At 48.0% G+C, this 16,092-nt stretch overlaps 1 protein-coding gene across 4 annotated transcripts in view; it reads right to left on the bottom strand.

Annotated features, from left to right (window-relative positions):
* Positions 1 to 16,092, bottom strand: part of WWC3 (WWC family member 3) — a 127,627-nt gene that overhangs the window by 29,360 nt on the left and 82,175 nt on the right. For all 4 annotated transcript variants that reach the window (XM_024115455.3, XM_028492513.2, XM_024115457.3 and 1 more), the window contains 2 exons: positions 3,424 to 3,666; positions 414 to 503 (listed from right to left, as the gene is read on the bottom strand). In XM_024115455.3, the coding sequence (XP_023971223.2) occupies positions 414 to 503; positions 3,424 to 3,666 (333 nt within the window). The remainder of the gene's footprint in view (positions 1 to 413; positions 504 to 3,423; positions 3,667 to 16,092) is intronic.

The following is a 16,092-nucleotide window of genomic DNA, read 5'->3' as shown; positions in this document are numbered from 1 at the left end:
CATGGCCGCTGAGCCTGCGCGTCCGGAGCCTGTGCTCCGCAACGGGAGAGGCCACAACAGTGAGAGGCCCGCGTACCGCAAAAAAAAAAAAAAAAAAAAAAAAAGATATTCATGCCTAATTATAAAAAAATAATTAAAAGTGTATGTGTGCATCTGTGTAGATGGATATATACACTCCTGATGCTGTGAGTTACAAAATCCTTCAAGAAATGATTCATTATTCAGAAGTCACACTTGGTTCTCATATTCCTTGGATTATATATGAGCAGCTCCTCTTAAAAATATCGTGTATCCACTTTCCTGTCCAGTGTTTACAACCACTGCAGGTTCCAAGTTCTAGGAGAGAAAACCAAGCTAAAGGGAACTGTGAAGTTCACGGCCACATCGTTGTAAGATGATAACAAGGTACCCACCTTTGTAACTGGGACTGGAGATAGGACGTTAGGCGGGTGGCTTCTTCCAGCTGCATCAGGAGACAGTTTCTTTTTTCCTGAAGTAGAATCCTGTAGGTACGAAAACAGTCCACTGGTGGATTTCAAAGATGCCAAGTATACCTTCCTAACAAGAAATTCAACTGTAAATTCCCCCAAACTGATTGAGGTGTCAATGACTAAATTCTAAAAAAACACATCCAAGGTCATAAAGAGCAAGATAACAGACTGCTTTTGTCTTGCTTAAAAATGTACCACTGGCCACCTGAACAGTGCCTGATACACTGTAGAAGTTCAGCACATGGGTGGATAGGCAGATGGATGGATGGGTGGGTGGATGGATGGATGGACGGATGGATGGATGCGTGGATGGATGCATGCATGCGTGGATGGATGGGTGGAAAGACGGATGGATAAATCAATGGGTGGGTGGCTGGGTGCACTGACGGATGCAGGGGTGGGAGGAGGGCCAGGCAGACGGACAGGTGAACAGGTGGACTGGATGGACAGATAGCAGACAGGCAGATGGGCATACGGGTGGGTGGTTGAGGTGTGTGGGAGGGTGGGTGTGGGTGGATGAACAGGTGGATGGGAGACTAGACTAGAATATGGATACAAATGCACAGCATGCAGTAATCTACTGGAATTCCTTGGAACAAATCAGATTCCCTCATGCTAAGCCCCCTTCCAGGCAAAACTACGTGCAATTCTAAAATCTACAGAATCAAAAGATTAAACACAAACAAAATAAAAAAACAACTGCCACAGTGTTGGAGGTAGTTTTCTTCCTACCTTTTTCAACTTTACTATTTTCTAAAATGAAATTTTTTCCCACCGCGCTAAGCCCACTGCCTAGAATAGAGCCCGACGTGGATAGGCACTCGATAAATAGTTATTAAGTGAATGTACAAATGAATATGTTTGCTTCTAGAACAAAACAGTTCTCGTTTACAAATCAAAATGATGGCAGTTTAACACATGGCCAAGTAGGCACCCCACAAAACAATTGCTCTTTCCTTTGAAAGAGGAAAAAACTTACATCCCCCCAATCCCCAGTAACACTCACTAACCTGGCTCAAACTTTCCATCTGACAATGATGCCACTGAAACCAAGACGGGCAAAGACTGGGCCTGGCCAAACAGCTGGCACACGTCAGCCCTGAGGTGCGTACCTCTGTACCTTTCTGCCTGGCTCCCTCCTCCCAGACCGGGTCTCTTCTAACGCCCTCAGCCTGTTCCCAGGGAAAGCCCCCCGCCTCTGGGCCCCAGGCGGCAGGGAGAAACGGGCCCGCGTCCGCTAGGCCCAGAACGTCACCGCCGAGGGTACACTCATGGGGCACTTGGCCCCATCACCTGGCCGGAAAGGTGCTTATTAGCACCTGTGCACGGCCCTCCTTGCGCAAGACCGTGTAGTGCCAGATTCAGGAGACACCTGGGGCCAATTCACTCCCAGCTGAGGGCCCTGCGCCCCAGGATGCAGCTCCCAGGCTGGTTCCACAAGAGACCCCGTCAGGTGAACGAGCTTGGGTGACCCAGGCCCTGAACCCAGGCATCAGGGTAAAACCAGCTCTGTGGGGTTCCATGGATTTGTGCCCTGGAACCACAGCACTCCTGCACTCTGGATTTCCACATGGTGAGGGCAGAAACACTCAAGGGTACGTGGGTGTGGGGTCCTGGTACATGTGGTGGACATGTGGTGTTCGTGGGACTGAATCCACGCCCCTTAAGAGAAAACCAACCAGAACTCCCAGGCCCTATGGCCCGAAACATACACAAGAGAACAGCCTGGGGAGAACGGAAGGTGATGTTAAGCTGAAACGATACAAAAGCACAAGAGCACAGATGAAACTTCCATTTCATAGTCCCGTTGCAGAGTCAGAAGCGATAAACTCTGGGTTTATTTTGAGCGAGGTGACAGGGCATGCCACCACGTCAGGCAAACTAACATGCTCTCCGCCCATTCCTATGCACTGGACTCTCCAATCACCATTGCTTCCCTCCAGCGAACATTAGCCCCTAAGAACACAACACAGACCTGTCTATCAATTAACAATGAATATCCAAGCAGAGACAACCCCCAGCAAAAACAGAGGACAGTCCTAACATTTGATGAAATAATTGTTATAAGGGCATCTGTACTGACCAAATAATTCAGGTGACTATTAAACTCTAACTAGAGAACGCTCACAGAGATACAGCTTATGATCCTGGTAATACAGTGAATTTTAAGGAGCCAGTATGTTATCAAATGGGCGGTGGGCCCTCCAAAGCTCAGCAAATATCCCCAAAGTTCTGACAGCCGTGCAACGTGGAAAGCAGACCCAGCCTTGCACACAATCCGTGATCACACAACAATCCGTGATCACCCACAGCAGACGCAAACCAGGAGACGGGGCACACAACAAAAGGCCGAGCAACAGAGGACAAAGGAACTGTGCTGGCTTCATGTGTCCCACGCTGGGAAAGAGCCCCAAGACCAACTGAAGAGACGCACGTTCAGAAACTGCCACGCGAGAGAGCGGAGACTTCCCGCTGCCAAAAGGGCAGGCTTTGCTGGCGAGAAATCAAAGTCGGAGATAAAAGTAAGAGGTAGACTGAGGAAACGGAGATGCTGCTGATGTCAGGAACGAGGTTCCTCCGTGGTCACGGAGCCGACCACCACCTGCCTCCGGCCCCCTGTTGGCTGGAGACCCGACACCTGTCCTGGGCGCTGTCCTGAAAACACAGGGGGCGGGTGTGCACCCGGCACCTGCAGCGGGAGTGGGCGGGGTCTAAGTGGTGGGCTCCCGGGTCTTCCCTACTCCATCCGGTTCTCGACCACCTTCCACTTGTAATAGGCACCGGGAGCCTCCGAGCCCTGGGCACCCCCTGCGCACCGCAGGCACCGGCTCCCTCCACCTAACGCCAGGCCGTAGCTGCCCGAGTAATAAGGCTCCGGCTCTGCCAGCTGCTCCTCCGCTGGAAGCCGGCCCCGCCTGCCCAGCCAGCCCACCTTTCCGTGGCACCCTGCATGGACGTGGCCCGGGAGCGCTGGATCTCCTCCTCCAGGCGCCGCCGCTCCTCCTCCAGCCGGGCCACGTCCTCCGCCGGCCTCCTCTGCTGGATGATGAGCTGCAGCTCCTGAAGCAGGGCCTCCTTCTCCTTGATGAGCTGCAGCCGGTCCCTGTCGGCCTCGGCCATGCCCGGCCAGGACTCGCTCTCAAACTGGGCCAGCTGCCGCTGGATATTTGAGACTCTGCGAGACAGGGACACAGAAAAATCCATGAACTTGATGAAAAAACATCATCTTCACACATCCTCAGCACCATCACACGGATTCTAGAAACTCAGTCCGATAAATACGGGAATGACTGCACTGAGTAAAACCTCACACGACAAAAATAAAGGATCTGGAAATGAGGTGTAACAAAAATGATGTGAAGTCCTTTGCGACATACGCCCCAGCCTACGAGATTCAGGATGACTGACAGTAACCATATCATGTTTGTTTCAAAGAACTGACCAAAAGGCTGGCAGACTCCAACTCGCCCACGTGCACGGTGCTGTTTCCTCTGTGTACTGTTCTGGAGCGGGATGGAGCCGGCTCATTTCTCTCTGTGCCCCCTCCCTCTGCAGTAGCTAAACACCGTGCTGGACACATGAGAGATGCTTCTGGCCTCCTGCCTTCTCTGCCGTGCCTAACTGCTGAGCCCGCCTTGAGAAAATCCCAGGAGAGAAATGCGCCCATCATAGGATTCTGTATAGTGCCAGAGGCCTTGACCACGCCATGAAATTCAAAACGCCTGGCAGAGAGCAGATACTCAACAAAAGCTAAATGCGTGAAACGGAGAATAAACACGCCAGCAAGGATATGAAAGAATGGGAGTCAGCCCTGGTGAGAGTGGATGTGGTGTGGGGTAATCTGCGTGGATGCAAACCGGTCAGCTGCACTAACTGTGTCAGTACGACCATCCTCAAGGTGTAAACCTATGGCTCTCGTCACTCCCCGTGTGCCTAAATGTCCGCTTGCCCGCTTCGCAGACAGACTGGTGTCCTGAGGCGGTGCTGAATGCAGAGTAAGGGAAAGAGATGTGACTTGTGTTTTCAGAGCATCCTTTCATAGCAGGAGTAGAATGTTTTAAGCCCTTTAAGTTTATATGTGGCTAAGGATGAGGGCTGTTTCCGGGCAGAAACAAGGAACTCCAGACCTGACCAGAACCCAGCGCCGTGGAGGACAGAGATTGGCACACGGGCCGAAAACCAAAATCCAAAGACTTCTCTGAGGTGACAGAGAGCTGTGATGACAGCTAAGTGGCAGGTGCACATAGCCCTCTAGCCTCTAAGGCAGCGGTTCTCAAAGTGGGGTCCCTGACTGGCAGCCTCAGCATCACCTAGGAGCTTGTTACAAATGCAAACCTCGGGCCCCACCCCAGACCTGCTGAATGCCACACTCTGCGGATTGGGGTTGAGCAACCTGGGTTTTGACAAGCCCTCTAGGAGTTTTTCATGCTTGTTTGACACCCTCTGCTTTCAGGCAGCCCAGCCTGGTCTGGAGGATGCTAATTGGCCTTGGAGCTCTTAGAGGCTTGCATTAGGCACGGATGGGATGATCCTCACTAAAACAGGAATGGCAAGAGTGCTTCTGAGACTGCGCCGTCCCGTGCCCAGGGCACATGTCACTAATCAAAGCTGGCATCCTTCCTGCTGGGTCCAGACTTCAGAATCCTTCTCAACACTGTGCTTCCTGCAGATACTGCCAGTCAACTGGCATTGGTCCACGTGTTAAGGGCTGTCGGCCAGCCCTGCACCAATCCACGCTCTTCCTGAACTAGACATAAGCACGGGACTAGTCAGCCTGGCTGTAGGACTGGGCAAGACTCCTTCTTCAAGTACCAAACCGATCGGATAACCCACAGTCATGAAGAGAAAAAAATATACAAGTTATAGTTTAAATGCACACATTTTACTCAAGCCCAGTTCCCCAAGAAGGTAAAGAAAATAGCTGAATGTCAGTAGCTTTATTAGGCAAGTTCTTTTCTAACTTAAAACTAATTTCCTGAAAATGTGTTGGAAAATGGTGCCAAATCATGTCACTGAAGAAACTAATGACAGATGCAGCTGAACAGGGTTAGGAATCCAACTGGGCTTAAGCATCCACCTCTGTCTAATTAGTGTGATTAAAATTTATGGCAGGCTTATAACTGAAGCCCAAGGAAACACTCCAAGCAGACTCAGAAATTAGCGCCAAATCAGACATCAGACCCAATGAAATTTCTGGAACATTCTACCGTAGATCAAGCCAAGTCAAAGGTAAGGAATAAATATAAAAGAGATGTACAATGAGCAAATGCACTGGGTCCTCATAATTTTTCATGTCAATGTATCTGATCCACAGGAAAGCCTATTTAAGCACAACTAAAGTTAGCAGTATTACCTGGTAATATATACTAATAATTCTCATACTACAAGCAGACATACTTTTAAAAGCACTCCTTTTGAGTTTTCTGAAGTTTACATGTAAGGAGATCAAGATTCCATTTGAGTTGGCCAGCTCCAGGTTAGCTGCCATTTCACAGGGATTCAAGTTGCTGAGGGTGGCTGGAGATCCAGTCCTAGATAATCCTATTCTTTCCAGGAAAATCTCAAGTAATATCCACTATCAGAAAAAAGAATAAGGAAGAAACTGAATTATGACAGGGAGGAGAGGCAAAGGGCAAATTTCAAAAGGTCTGCCCACTGGGAGCATAAAAGAAATAGTACAGTGGCCAGAATTAAACAGTGTACTGTAACTTTCCAGAGCTCACAAGAAAAATATGTAAGGACATATGGTGAGGGATGACTTCTATAGCAGAAACAATCTGGATGAAGTTGACTTCATGTAACCCATCTGGAAAAGTTGTTTGGGCTGTACTGAGTACTAGGCAAGCACACTGTGCTTAAGAACAGTGCTCTTTTAATAATTAAATTTCACGACAATGTGAACGACTGCATACTCATCTCAGAGGTACCTAAGAATCTAGAAGGATACTGGCATATATTGGAAAGTGCAGTTTCTTGCTCTAGATCCATACTCCGGAGGTAGACATTTGGGTTATGCTCTCAGCCAGGTTGAGAGAAGCACGTGTCTGTCTGTCTGTCTGTACTGGGAGCCAAAAGCTCTAAAAGGATTCCTTCAGCGGTTCCTAGTACAGTTGCCAAGGAATAGATGGGATGGCTTTACCTTTAAAACAATAAGCCCTGTCTACCGTGCTGCTGGCCGGGAAACGAGCCACCTGCAAGGCGGACACTTCGTGTGTTAGGATTACTGGAGGGAACAGACCTTCCGCCTCAGACCACATACAGATGTACAGTTACGATGTCCCTTCTACACCCACGCCCAGCAGCTGATGCGTAGTGCAGGCTGGAACCCCACTCCTGCAAGCGCCATCACTCCAATGCTGGGTAATACAGGAAAAACCATTTCCAGAAAGGCTGTCTTCTGAAATATCTTTTCAGGGAAATTAAATACATGGAAACAAAGCAAGGTCACGACTACAGTTTGTAAAAAAAAAAAAAAAAAAAAAAAATTATTTTCCAAGTTCTTTTTCTAAGGTGAGTGCCCTTCTAATAACTTACCAGAAGATCCCTAACCTCACACCAGAACTCACATTGTTATCACAGTGGTTCTTGGTGCCCTGTTTCCTTGTTGCCATATATTTCACTGCTGACCTTGTTTTTATTCACAGGTGGTGGTAGTGACCATCTTGGTCCAATAAGTCACTAATTTAGAAGTAAGCAGGATACACATATATCAACACCCAGTATGTAGAATTTTCTAACCATATCCTAGCTATTGGCATTGCCAATTTTTTTGGCCTCTACATAACATTCTGTGTGAGATGATTTGATGACTAAAGGTGAACCTGGGATACTAAAAATAGGTGTATTGTTACTGACAACGTGGGATCAACTCAGAATTTTAAAAACGAAAATGGAAAATCTTGGTAAATTCATTATGAGATCTATTCAGTAATCAAAGTAGATTAACATTACTGTGATTACAGGTTCTTATCTATCTGAGTCCCACTTAGAAATGAATCTTTAAAAAAATTTTTTTCCAAGTTCTTTTTTTTTTTTGGCTGTGCTGCGCGGCTTGCGGGATCTTAGTTCCCCGACCACGGACTGAGCCCAGGGCCACAGCAGTGAGAGCGGCAAGTCCTAACCACTGGATGCTTAAGAGGTGGACCGCCAGGGAACTCCCCAAGTTCATTTTTAAAAAGAACCGAGATCAATTACTCAGCCATAAAAAGGAATGAAACTGGGTCATTTGTACTGATGTGGATGGACCTAGAGTCTGTCATACAGAGTGAAGTAAGCCAAAAAGAGAAAAAGATATATTGTATATTAACACATATATGTGGAATCTAGAAAAATGGTACAGATGAACCTATCTGTAGGGCAGAAATAGAGACGTAGACGTAGAGAACAGACATGTGGACACAGGGGGAGAAGGGGAGGGTGGCACGAATTGGGAGATTAGGTTTGGCATAAATACACTACCATGTGTAAAATATAGCTAGTGGGAACCTACTGTATACCACAGGGAGCTCAGCTCGGTGCTCTGTGACGACCTAGATGGGTGGCATGGGGGGAGGGGGGGAGGTCCAAGAGGGAGGGGATATAGGTATGAATATAGCTGATTCACTTCACTGTACAGCAGAAACTAACATAACATTGTAAAGCAATTTTACTCCAATTAAAAGAAAAAAAAAGTAAATAAAATTTAAAAAATAATAAAGAGAACGGAGATCAATTTAAAACTGGCAAGGGTTTTTTTTTCCCTGCGAGTCAACTGTATTCTTTACTGATTCTTATTTTTGATAGGTAATCCCTTTTATGGCCTATATATATATCCTCTCACAAATGCCTTTAAAGGCTTTAAAACACATGTCCCTGCGCTCAGGATAGTGAAGAAATGAAAGCAAGCCCTCAATCAAGCATTCTGGTCTCATATTTATTGTGTGATTTCTAAATTCCATCCCCCTGAACACACCTAATGTAGACAGAAGTCAAATATGAATCATTTTTCCCGTACTATTTTTGCCCAAACACCTTTTCTGTTACAACCCAGGCACCATTAAACCATGAATGGAAACCTGCATTTATGCCGCAGAAACTGCTTGGACCCTTACAATTCACATGGAAATCTTAAATATGACTTCTTTTTCGAAGAAGAAAATGCACTTTTAATATTACCCAGTTTTGAGGCATATTTTACATATCCAGAGTAATCCCCAGGTATTTGAATTTATACCTAAATTCTGTGACCTACAATATAAATTCGCATGTTCCTAAAATACTGCTGGCTTTCTGGAATAGAAATGGAACTCCAGGCAAGCCATGGACCTGACTGGTCGTGATGGGACGTGGTGGATCCCAATGCCATGTTCCAGGACATGGTGCTGGCTTGGAGCCTTGTGCCTTCAGATGTCAATTACAGCTACAGATTTGATACTTTTATGTTTCCTCTCCTTAGTTTTCTTTTTTGCAAATATCCATTCAAATGAAAAGCAAAAGTTCACCAAAGTCTCAGCTGAGATCTGAGTCAGATGGATGGTGAAATCACTTCAGTTCACTGAACTAAATATCGATAAACAAGTGTCCATTCGGCTCAACTCTTTATCCTACATTGGAGATTCACGGAGTCTGAATCTAGAAGTGTGGCATAAGAAGGGCCTACGAATACCCCAACATCCCTCCCTGCCCTCACATCTTGTCCCTTCTGAACGAACAGATCTTCAGAGACTGAGTTCTTTAAATGAAAAGCAGATCATCTCCAGGCTTCTTTCTCTTGGCCTGAATGGAGAAGATGCGTTCCTTTGTTTCTCACAGCCGTGCCCCACTCCCAAACCCAAACACACAGTCACTAGAGAAATGAAGGGAAAATCCAAGGGACTGATCAAATTCAGCTGGAACCCTAATACTACACCAGTGACAACTGAGGAACAGCAGGGCCCATCCTGGCAACAAACACTGAGACATGGAGAAACCGGACGGGCCGAATGTTTTGTTCCTATCAGGACTGCGAGTGTTTCTATGGAAACAGCTAGTTTGTGCACTGTACGGTTCCAGTTTCCGGAACAAGTGCTCTTAGGTTAAAAATAAGGAGCCATCTGCGTCATCAGGATTGCTTCAAGAAGACTAGCTCCTCCAAACTGGCTTTGAAATATTCTCAAATTTTTCACCAATAATGTGAAAATATTCCTATCATAAGGTCTGCCTTGAGAATCCAAAGCCATGTTCCTAAAGGGAAAGGAATAAGCAGTTGTTTGGGTACATTTCACATGACCTAGAGTTGAAAACACAAAACTAGTCACCATGATAGTGGTGGTTTGGTCTAGAGAATTCTCTAGAAATCATACCACTGCTTGGAATTATGAGTTCCACTTCCATAAACTTCCTTTAAATCTGAATGTACATGAAACCCTCATTGTCCAGAACATTTATTGCATTTTGACGATTTCCCAACTCTGAGAAACAATCTCGAATCTAGATATACAAGGAAATACATAAGTGCATCAACTTCTCTCCACTTAGAAGTGGCAAAGCCCAGGAGGTTCTGCAGAGGGTAGGAAAGCTAAACTTGGCAGGATGGAATGATTTCAGAAATGGGAGCTGGGAGATTGACGTCTAAGGGTGGGGCAGCAGAAGGAAAAGACAGAACCCTGAACGTGGCACTAAAATAATGAAAGCCTTGGAGTGGAGGAGCAGGGAAGGCTGCGTTTCTCCGTGCTAACACTGCCATTAGAAGTGAGGCCTTCTCTTCCACGTGCTGGTGGGTGAACGGGGGGGCATGATGCTTTCCTGTATGTGGGACACCCTTCTCCAATGATGCTTGTCATGGAGGTGGCCACGTGGAGAGTCCCTGGACAGAACCTCAAAGCCACTGTGCTTTGACTGTGGTCCTCATTACTCAGGTTTTGGAACATTAACGTTGGTTCTAGATTTAGTTCTTCGCAAAGACCTGCTTTTGCTGTTGCTCCCTTCCCAAGACTACGCTGTTCTAATCATGTGTCTCATTTAGAGGCAGTCTGAAAAAACACACAGAAAAGGCAACTGGAATAAAATCCTTGACCTGGTGCTGGGTGGCTATGCTCCTGACACCTGATGACCTTGACCCTCCCTAACTGTCACATGTATACCAGGAGCGGGGATCGTAGGGTTGTCCTGACCACACTACAAGGGGTATTGAGTCTAGCGTCTTGCCAGATGTGGCTGGCACTTGTAGGACCTCAGCTGAGTAGGTTACAAGTCAGGAACTCACTCACTTTCCAGTTAAGCCTTAACTGTAAGCAATTTCAGTGACTGGAGGCCAAATATGATTACCCCACGGGGACTGAAGCCAGGCACTGCCACCACCCACATCAGGGGACCAGATCCAGAGTGCCAAACAGAGGGTGCTGTAATCAACAACTTGGCAACAACAAGAACGCTTCAAGCACGTTTTTAAGCAGGAGAAGGTACAATGAAAGCACCGAACTGATTATCAAAAATCGAGATCCATCTTCTAAGTGGCCGACCATAAAGCGAGCGCCAGAGAACTCTCTCAGGGGCCGCTCTTCCCTGACCCCTAAGAAACTTGCCATTATACAACTTTCCACCCTGAACCCTGCTCCCCCTGGACTGAGGAAGCCCTTCCTCAACGTACGGGCAGCCGGAATTCCAGCATCCCTCAGGGCCCAGCTCCAATGCCATTTTCTCCAACACCTAAGAACAGGACGCGTTACAGGGGGTTCCAAGACCACAAGCCCTTTCCAATGACCGTGAAGGCCCAGGAAGCATAAGCCGAGCTTGGAATGATGATGTATGAGGTGACTGTGCCCTGCCTCCGTCAGATCCCTAAAGACATGCATGTCTAGATGCCCTTTCTCCCCTTAAGTCAAGGGGAAATATCCCACGGCTCACACCAGGACGAGGGCCTTGGGGAAGGGAGCCAGGAACACAGCAGTTGGCCTGGAGCTGGCTGGGCCCCAGGACTCTGTCCACTCGCCCACTCGCAGGGGTGAAGGCCAAAGAGCAAGTGTGACCAAAGCAGACCCCTGTTGACTCATGCAATAAATATTCACCAGGTACTCAGCTGCTGGAATTATAGCAATGACCTAAACAGACAAAAACCCCTGCCCTCATGGGCTTCCCATTCCTGCAGGGAAAGACAGACGATAAAAAAGCAAACACATGAGTACAGAACAGGTTGGGTGATTACATTTGCTGGGAGAATCAGGGGGATGGGGGTGGGGATGGGAGTGCAACTTTATTCAGGACGATCAGAGAAGTCTCTCTGACACAGTGACCAGGAGAGCAGAGGCCAGGGGACCATTTGACGCAAAGCATTCCATTACAGGCAGAGGAAACAACGAGGGCCAAGGGCACTGTTTTAGTTTCCTTTTGTTTCTGTAACAAATTACCACAAACTTGGTGGCGTAAAACAACACACAATGGGCTTCCCTGGTGGCGCAGTGGCTGAGAGTCCACCTGCCGATGCGGGGCACGCGGGTTCGTGCCCCGGTCCGGGAGGATCCCACATGCCGTGGATCGGCTGGGCCCGTGAGCCATGGCCGCTGAGCCTGCGCGTCCGGAGCCTCTGCTCCGCAACGGGAGAGGCCACAGCGGTGAGAGGCCCGCGTACCGCAAAAAAAAAAAAAAACCACACACACACATGATTACCTTACAGTTCCAGATGTCAGAAGTCAAAAATAGGCGAGCAGGGCTGTGATCCTTCTGGAGGCTTCGGGAAGAATCCATTTCGCAGCTGTTTCCAAGGGCTGCCCACATTCCTTGGCTCGAGGCCCTGAATCACTCTGATCTCTGCCACCCTCACATCTCCTTCTCTGCTTCTTCCTCTTACAGAGACCCTTGTGATTACATTGAGCCTATCTAGATAATCCAGGGTCATCTCCCCATCTCAAGATCTCTAGCTTGAGGCCATCTGCAAAGTTCCTTCTGCCACGGAAGGCAAAGAGTCACAGGTTTGGGGATTAGGACATCTGGGGCAGCATCACTCTGCCAACTCCAAGCACTAAATCAGGAGCGTGCCTGGCAGGTTTGAGACCTGGCATGCAAGGGGGCCAACGTGGCTGGACGAGGCTAACGCCCTGAGTCAGTGGAAGACCTGCTCCTGAGCCCGTGATGTCCACACACAGTAGGGATTTCGAAGCAAGGTAAGAAGCTCAAGAGTAAGGTTTCTCGAAGGCAAAAAGAAACTCTGGGCCACCCATATCTTTGCTGTGGGGGCTTTCCTGTGCATTGTGGGTTGTTTAGCAGCGTCCTTGGGCTCCCCACCCGGGATGCCAGCAGTACCCTCTCTCCAGTCACGAGAACCAAAAACATCCCCCGGGGGGGCCCAAAACCCACACCCACCCCTTAGTGGATGATGGGATCTAACATGATTTGAAAGGAGCACTTGTCTGAAAAAAAATTCAGACCTGGCAATTTAACTAACCAAAAGTCACACAAAATTATGCTGAACTGCACCATCGGTGCCAAAGTGCACCATTCTCACCAGGGAAAAAGCACGTGACAACTGAGAGAACACCTGTACCCATCACTCCAGTAAAATGTACAAAGAATGGTGATATTTAACGACGAGGAGGAGATGCAGAAATCAGGGCCCTCAATTGCCATTGGTGGCAGTGTAAAGTGTGTACGTTATTTTGGAAGACAATTCACTGGTATCTATCCGAACTTTGAAAGGACATGTCTTTAGACCCATACATTTCCTTGCTATGTATCTGGCAAAGGAAACAGCCATCTCTGCAAGGCTGGGGACTGTAAATAGATGCGCACCATATGTGAAAAGGAAAAACTGGAATCATCTAGATGTCCATCCATAGAGGATGGCTAAAACCACTATAAAAGCTACACATCATATACTGTATTTAACTATATTGAGCTTAATTTATTTAAATGTTTAGGTAAAAACTGGAAGGTTTCATAGCAAATCATTAACGGTGAGCGGTAGGATTAGAGAGGAGGATAAGATGGGAGGTCTCTATTGACTGCATCTTTGACAAAAACAATGTATTCATGTATTATTTATGTGTACATAGGTGTCCAAGCATATACGTGCATGTTTCTGAACCCTGTGTGTCTATACATATATGTAGTGTGCGCGCACGCACACACACACACACACACACACCCCAGATACTGCCTGGGGTATCCCCACCCCCAGGCAGGACCACTGGCATCCTCACATATTTCTGTTAGCTGTGGGGGAGTTTACCTCCCAAACAGGTTAAAGACCATATATATATATATTTTTTTTTTTCTTTTTTTTTGGCCGAGCTGCATGGCATGTGGGATGTTAGTTCCCTGACGGGATTGAACCCTCGCCCCCTGCACTGGAAGCACGGAGTCTTGACCACTGGACCGCCAGTGAAGTCCCAAAGACCGTATGTCTTTATGACATCACATAAACCACAGAATTTCTTTGAAATACCTGCAACAGGGCAGGTGCTGGGCAGAAGTATAATCTCCCAGCCTTCCAGCAGCTTCTCTGCCCACTGCTGTGGGATGTGTGTGAAGCTGCTGGGGTCACCCATACAGATCTGCCATGGGGAAATGAGGCAGAGATGGCCTGGCTAAGACGTCACAATCCTCCAGCACAGGGTAGGGGTCCTCGGCCTCAGCACTAGTGACATTTAGATGACTCTGTTGGGGGCTGTCCTGTGCGCTGTAGGAGGTTGAGGAGCATCCCTGGTCTCTACCCACTGGATGCCAGTAGCAGCCACCCCGGAGCTGTGACAACTAACAACGTCTGCAGACATGGCCAGAAGTCCACGGGGGAGGGGGGGTGGGGGTGGGGTGAAGTCGGGCCGTCGCACCCCTCCCCCATTCCCCACCCCACAATTGGGAACCATTGGGCTAGTGAGAAAAGAACAAGGCAGTGCTTGTGTGAACCAACCCAGGACGTCTTTACAACGCATCTCTGATTTCTAAATGCGGCCAACGCAGCCCAGAAAGGCGTGTCTGAGAAGCCCCTACTGTCCCACAAAAGTTGAAGCGCTGGGGACAGGACCCTCCTCTGCAGCTGCAGTGCATTTCCTAACAAGGTTCTGGTGACCCTGAAATACTCCTTCCATTTAGAAGATACTGATGAAGCGCAGTGTCCTCCCCTGCATAATTTTCTTAAATGATGGACTTTCCGCCCAAATGTATTATCTTGATATTTAAAAAGTTACTCACTCTGTACCGACATCATCTCTGGAAAACAAAGAAATCACTTGCTGTGGTTGGTAAATGTCACAGCAGAACAGTAACGATTATGTTAAGTGTGGCAACCATCAATTTTCTGCAGTTTAATACAACACAGCAAATTCCGATACCCACACAGTGCAGCAGAAACATGCAGGAAGGAGCCGAGGAATATTGAGGAGAGACAACAGCGGCTGACAAACGCCAGCCAGCGAGCTCCTAAGAAGGGATGCGTGAGGCTGGGGAAGCAGGCGCGGAGGGAAGCAGTCTGCGTGGAAGCGCAGTGCCTGCCTTGAGCACATCAAGGACATCGTGAACAGCAAGAGCCGGGAGGACCGGGCAGAGGGGCGTTGGGCGGAGGCCACAGCAGCTCAAGCCGGCCCTCCAGCAGGGAGTCAGATGATCTGCTTCTGCTGCTATTTTTACATTTGCTAAAAAGGTAACAAAGCGGATTTCCAGACATCCCTGAATGATACACCATACTGAGCGGGCCCAACTATTTCGCTTCCACAACTACGCCCTCACCCTGCTTGGCATTCGCTCCTCGTCCCTGTCCCCCCAGACAGCAGTTCACATGAGACTAAAGAAACGTTTTCGTGAAGCGTTCCATATTTTTAAAAAAGAATTAAAAAAAAAAAGTTCCGCACGCAGCCCCACCTCCCGTGGGGACGCGGCCTGAGGAGCAGGGGCGGGAGCTTCGAGACAAGGGCAGCGCAAAAGCCGTGTGGATGAAAGGCTCTTGGTGCCGCAGCCAGAAGTCAGTGCTGTGCCTCTGACGTGGGAGACCCAACTTCAGGACACTAGTCCACAAGAGACCTACCAGCTCCATGTAATACCAAACGGTGAAAATCTCCCAGAGATCTCATTCTCAACACCAAGACCCAGCTTCACTCAACGGCCAGCAAGCTACAGTGCTGGACAGCCTATGCCAAACAACTAGCAAGACGGGAACACAACCCCACCCATGAGCAGAGAGGCTGCCTAAAAACATAATAAGGCTACAGACACCCCCAAAACACACCACCAGACATGGACCTGCCCACCAGAAAGAAAAGATCCAGCCTCATCCACCAGAACACAGGCACGAGTCCCCTGCACCAGGAAGGCTACACAACCCACTGAACCAACTTTAGCCACAGGGGACAGACACCAAAAACAACGGGAACTACGAACCTGCAGCCTGCAAAAAGGAGACCCCAAACACGGTAAGATAAGCAAAATGAGAAGACAGAGAAACACACAGCAGATGAAGGAGCAAGATAAAAACCCACCTGACCTAACAAATGACGAGGAAATAGGCAGTCTACCTGAAAAAGAATTCAGAATAATGATAGTAAAGATGATCCAAAATCTTGGAAATAGAATAGAGAAAATGCAAGAAACATTTAACAAGGACCTAGAAGAACTAAAGAGGAAACAAGCAATGATGAACAACACAATAAATGAAATT

Source organism: Physeter macrocephalus, chromosome 7 (genome assembly GCF_002837175.3).
Source record: "Physeter macrocephalus isolate SW-GA chromosome 7, ASM283717v5, whole genome shotgun sequence".
In the NCBI taxonomy this organism is placed as follows: Eukaryota; Metazoa; Chordata; class Mammalia; order Artiodactyla; family Physeteridae; genus Physeter; species Physeter macrocephalus.
The sequence above is the reverse complement of the archived record's forward strand: the minus strand, read 5'-3'. Positions and strand labels throughout refer to the sequence as shown.